At 35.9% G+C, this 5,357-nt stretch overlaps 1 protein-coding gene across 1 annotated transcript; it reads left to right on the top strand.

Moving 5' to 3' along the window:
- The first annotated feature begins 3,185 nt into the window (after positions 1-3,185).
- On the top strand, positions 3,186-4,379 carry LOC103512469. The gene is made up of 2 exons (XM_026825925.1): positions 3,186-3,384; positions 3,721-4,379. The coding sequence occupies exons 1-2, from the start codon at positions 3,186-3,188 to the stop codon at positions 4,071-4,073; spliced, it is 552 nt and encodes a 183-aa protein (XP_026681726.1). The 3' UTR covers positions 4,074-4,379.
- Positions 4,380-5,357: the final 978 nt, after the last annotated feature.

Below are 5,357 nucleotides of genomic sequence, written 5' to 3'. Positions count from 1 at the left end.
AGGTCAAAACTCCGAAATAATAACTGTAAACGATCGAAAATTCAATTTTTATTTTCCGTTCTAATGAAGATGTGTGACGTCAGACTTAACGCAGTTGCTATTTTCGTCCGGTAGGGCTAGGTAGCGCCAGTATGCAAGCGCGCTAGCCGAGGAGCAGAAAGAACTGCGCAGAAACGTATGCGCACAAACACATTAATGCGTTGCCTGCACTATGTAGGTAAAATAATAAATCATATTAAACACGAGGACTGCACAAAATGACTACCGGGTCATACAAAATCAGAGGTACAAAATGAGGAGGTTGGTGTAGGTATTTCTTCCGGAATGAGGGTTGCAAGAAATAGTTGAAGAAACCTAAATTATCAATAAAAACACTCATATATATAAAAATGCAACACGAAAATCTTAAATAAACAATGCCAAAGTACAACATCGATATTTGGAAACATCAACACAAGAACACCAAATACAAAGGGTATTAAGTAATAAAATTAGTTGTTAAACATTAAGTTGGTAAATTAGCTTACAGGTATGTTTAACTATTTATTTTTATATTACTAATTAAATTAAACACAATCCCAGAGATCTCACTATTTTTTCCAACTCTGAATTTGCTGTTTGTCAATATTTTGCATTGCACCAGTTATTGCCTCTTAACCTAATCTCTGAAGCCCTAGCCATCTTTCATCCCTTTTAAAGAATTCTGAATTTTCCTCACAAGAATCCAACAGAGTCACTCGTCCAGTTAACAACCACAATCTGCATTGCTTAACTTTACTGCTCTCTGGATTGTGGACTAAGTAAATGTACCTAACGGAATTTAAGTTTGTAGGTATCTATATGATATAATTTAAGTAATTTCAGCTCCTATAATTAAATGTTCATCCGATTTAAGTATTTACATATTTTTAAAACTAAATGTCAGATAATATTTTGTGGATATAGTTTTGGAAGCATATAAATCATAACTGAAAGGGTATCGGTTGAATAAAAGTATTTACATAATATTATACAGACGTAAGGAATAAATAAAATTGTAGATGCCTAATACATACCTACCTACAGGTATTTATTTGCAGTAATAAAAAATCAATACTTTATTTTACTGTTCCCACCAGACATATTGGTTGGTTAGTTGGGTTGGTTGGTTGGTAGGTAGGTAGGTAGTTTTATTTTCTGTCCAATAATATAAAGGGGAAAATCATTATTTTTACATAAAAAATCGTATTTTTTTTCTACTAATAAAGCTATAATAATTATTCTTCCTATCAACTATTAGTTTAGTTTGAGTGAGTGAGCCTTTATTATGACATGGTTTGTAAAAAAATATATTGTTTCCTATGTTTAGGATAATAGTTATTTTTTATTATGGGTATGAAAGCAGAAGGAGTGAACTCGGTAGGTATTAAGAAAATACCTACATATCTATAGTAACATTATTATTTTGAACCAAGTATAATATTTCCGTTCCCAGCTACATGGAGATACCTATACAGCCTTTATTATGACATGGTTTGTAAAAAAATATATTGTTTCCTATGTTTAGGATAATAGTTATTTTTTATAATGGGTATGAAAGCAGAAGGAGTGAAAGAGGTAGGAAGGTATTAAGAAAATACCTACATACCTATCTATAGTAACAATATTATTTTGAACCAAGTATAATATTTCCGTTCCCAGCTACATGGAGATACCTACCTATACATACCCTATGTAGGTAAAATAATAAATCATATTAAACACGAGGACTGCACAAAATGACTACCGGGTCATACAAAATCAGAGGTACAAAATGAGAAGGAGGTTGGTGTAGGTATTTCTTCCGGAATGAGGGTTGCAAGAAATAGTCGAAGAAACCTAAACTATCAATAAAAACACTCATATAAAAATGCAACACGAAAATCTTAAATAAACAATGCCAAAGTACAACATCGATATTTGGAAACATCAACACAAGAACACCAAATACAAAGGGGCAACACGAAAATCTTAAATAAACAATGCCAAAGTACAACATCGATATTTGGAAACATCAACACAAGAACACCAAATACAAAGGGTATCTATTAAGTAATAAAATTAGTTGTTAAACATTAAGTTGGTAAATTAGCTTACAGGTATGTTTAACTATTTATTTTTATATTACTAATTAAATTAAACACAATCCCAGAGATCTCACTATTTTTTCCAACTCTGAATTTGCTGTTTGTCAATATTTTGCATTAAACCAGTTATTGCCTCTTAACCTAATCTCTGAAGCCCTAGCCATCTTTCATCCCTTTTAAAGAATTCTGAATTTTCCTCACAAGAATCCAACAGAGTCACTCGTCCAGTTAACAACCACAATCTGCATTGCTTAACTTTACTGCTCTCTGGATTGTGGACTAAGTAAATGTACCTAACGGAATTTAAGTTTGTAGGTATCTATATGATATAATTTAAGTAATTTCAGCTCCTATAATTAAATGTTCATCCGATTTAAGTATTTACATATTTTTAAAACTAAATGTCAGATAATATTTTGTGGATATAGTTTTGGAAGCATATAAATCATAACTGAAAGGGTATCGGTTGAATAAAAGTATTTACATAATATATTATACAGACGTAAGGAATAAATAAAATTGTAGATGCCTAATACATACCTACCTACAGGTATTTATTTGCAGTAATAAAAAATCAATACTTTATTTTACTGTTCCCACCAGACATATTGGTTGGTTAGTTGGGTTGGTTGGTTGGTAGGTAGGTAGGTAGTTTTATTTTCTGTCCAATAATATAAAGGGGAAAATCATTATTTTTACATAAAAAATCGTATTTTTTTCTACTAATAAAGCTATAATAATTATTCTTCCTATCAACTATTAGTTTAGTTTGAGTGAGTGAGCCTTTATTATGACATGGTTTGTAAAAAAATATATTGTTTCCTATGTTTAGGATAATAGTTATTTTTTATTAAGGGTATGAAAGCAGAAGGAGTGAAAGAGGTAGGTATTAAGAAAATACCTACATATCTATATTGAAAATCTGTTAATTTAAATAAGGCCGTAAGGCTGTTCACTGTATCGGGTAGAAAAGTACGCCTGAATAGGTGCACCTGTCAGGTCTACCTCATAGTTCATGGCAGCAATAATAAGTCTCTCAGGCGACTGTCAGGTCTACCTGATAGTGAATGGTCGGCCTTAATGGCAGCGGTACCACCTTGGCTAACTATTAAACTAGGTACTCTATCCCTATCCGTCTGTCCTTTATTAAAGTCTTTTGTTTTCTCCCTTACAGATTCTAACTCCACTAGGAGACATTTGGTACCTAGTGAGTCTGGAAATCTTGTGACGTCACCACTTCTGACATTGAGTGAGACCGAATCCCCTGACACCAATGAATGTAAGTTTCCAATTTCGTACCTCCCTATGTAGGTATACGTACCTATCTATCTGTTTATGGTCCGTGTCAGTGGAACTGTATCAAACTTTATGACTTTATCCAACTTTTTAGTCACTCAGATTCCTTAGACCCAAGAGTTGAAAGGCCAAGTTTAATATTAGATTGTGCCAACCTAGTTAGCTTGGTTGGTAGCGCGTCTTGCCTTGTAAGCGCTAGGTCGCGGGCTCGGTTCCCGCCCGGGGCGGATTTCATCCTGAACGAATTATGTTCGTTCTCGGAACGGCTGTCTTCCGTTTGTAAACCTATAATGAGCCCTTCGTTACGTCTGTTCCACAGCGCGTCACCCAGATCACCACAACCTCGAGCCCCTTCACTCCAAGCTTCCCCCATCGCAGCGGCATAGTCTCAAACTGTCCCAACTTCACGCAATCGACATGAACGGGCCCGACTCGGATTCCAACTCCCACTGCGGCCTTCTCCTCCACGAGAGCAGCGTGGGAGGGGAAACACCGAAGAAGATTCCCGAAAAGTTCCCCTCTCACGCCGACGCGTCGACAATGATCGGGTTCATTCGGGGAAACTCGGCCTCCGGAACCACACGAACACTGGGCAATGCGCGCGCATCCCGTTCTCTCAATTCCCGTTCGTCGTCGTATGAGTTGAGCGACTTGAGGAAGACGCACATGTGACTACGGCGCGTGTTCGCCGCTTGGCTTCATGACGGCGAAAAGTTCAAGTTTCCGTTCAACGTGCGCGCGCATGGAGGGGAAGAGAAGGTAGGAGGGAAGGTGAGCGCGGGAGGGGAGTATATGGGTGTAAGCACGGAGGAACAATAGAGAGAAGGAAGCAGTTGGGAGCGAAAAAAAGGGATAGATCTTTGACGGAGCATTGTTATTTACGGATATTTATTTTTCAATGCAATGTGGAGTTAGACTTGGAAATTAATGAAAAAAAGATAGGTAAATAACTTTGACAAAAGAAAAAAAAAGTAATAATGGGTGTAAGCACGGAGGAACAATAGAGAGAAGGAAGCAGTTGGGAGCGAAAAAAAGGGATAGATCTTTGACGGAGCATTGTTATTTATGGATATTAGGTAAATAACTTTGACCAAAGAAAAAAAAGTAATAAAAATAAATAGGTACAACCACTCTTGTAGACAGGAGACCCTAATTGCTATACTAATTTTAGGGGCTAATCGGCTAATCCTTTATAAATATCTACTTTTTAGTACCTATAGTAATAAAATAATATCAAGTAAAAATTATGCTCTATATGTAAGTATTTATATTCCCCTATTCCTTCTTACCCTCGCCTCGCCAAGGAGATAGGGTATTTCCAAAGCAGTAAAAATCCAAACTTTTTGTCTCAGAAACACAGATAGTCTGGATGTTCCAATTCTTTAGCTACACCTTATAACTATATTTATACGAGGTATCTCCATGTAGCTGGGAACGGAAATATTATACTTGGTTCAATATAATAATGTTACTATAGATATGTAGGTATTTTCTTAATACCTACCTCTTTCACTCCTTCACTAAAATCTGACCATCGAAAATTTGACCCGATTACATTACTTTCCTTCCTATAGGATAAGGAAAGTAAAAAGTAATAAAAAATAGGTACAACCACTCTTGTAGACAGGAGACCCTAATTGCTATACTAATTTTAGGCAACAGGCAACCAGCAACAAGCAATCCGCCGCAGGTCGCTGTTGCCTGTTGCTAGGTTAGGTTGCCCCAGTGTAAAGGTACCTTTAGGGGCTCAAATAGATCGAATAGGTACCTATCTACGCATTTTGTTATCACTATTTTTCAATTTCAACATAGGTACTTATACCTATTTTCAAATTTAGATATTTTCATTCCATTTTTTTATCATGCACTTATTCAAAAAGTTACTTCTTCGTACATGTACATTTTTTTAAGGGGTTTGACAGAGGGAACTGTAACTGCTATGGTCTTATCGTCCCG

The sequence above is a fragment of the Diaphorina citri genome, unplaced genomic scaffold (assembly GCF_000475195.1).
Source record: "Diaphorina citri unplaced genomic scaffold, Diaci psyllid genome assembly version 1.1 scaffold842, whole genome shotgun sequence".
In the NCBI taxonomy this organism is placed as follows: Eukaryota; Metazoa; Arthropoda; class Insecta; order Hemiptera; family Psyllidae; genus Diaphorina; species Diaphorina citri.
The sequence above is the reverse complement of the archived record's forward strand: the minus strand, read 5'-3'. Positions and strand labels throughout refer to the sequence as shown.

What these genes read in the sequence shown, in the direction of transcription:
- LOC103512469 (XM_026825925.1), top strand. Translation starts at nt 3,186, where the DNA reads ATGGCAGCGGTACCACCTTGGCTAACTATTAAACTAGGTACTCTATCC. An exon ending in ATCCCCTGACACCAATGAAT is followed by an intron (nt 3,385 to 3,720) that starts GTAAGTTTCCAA and finishes TCTGTTCCACAG; the next exon opens with CGCGTCACCCAGATCACCAC.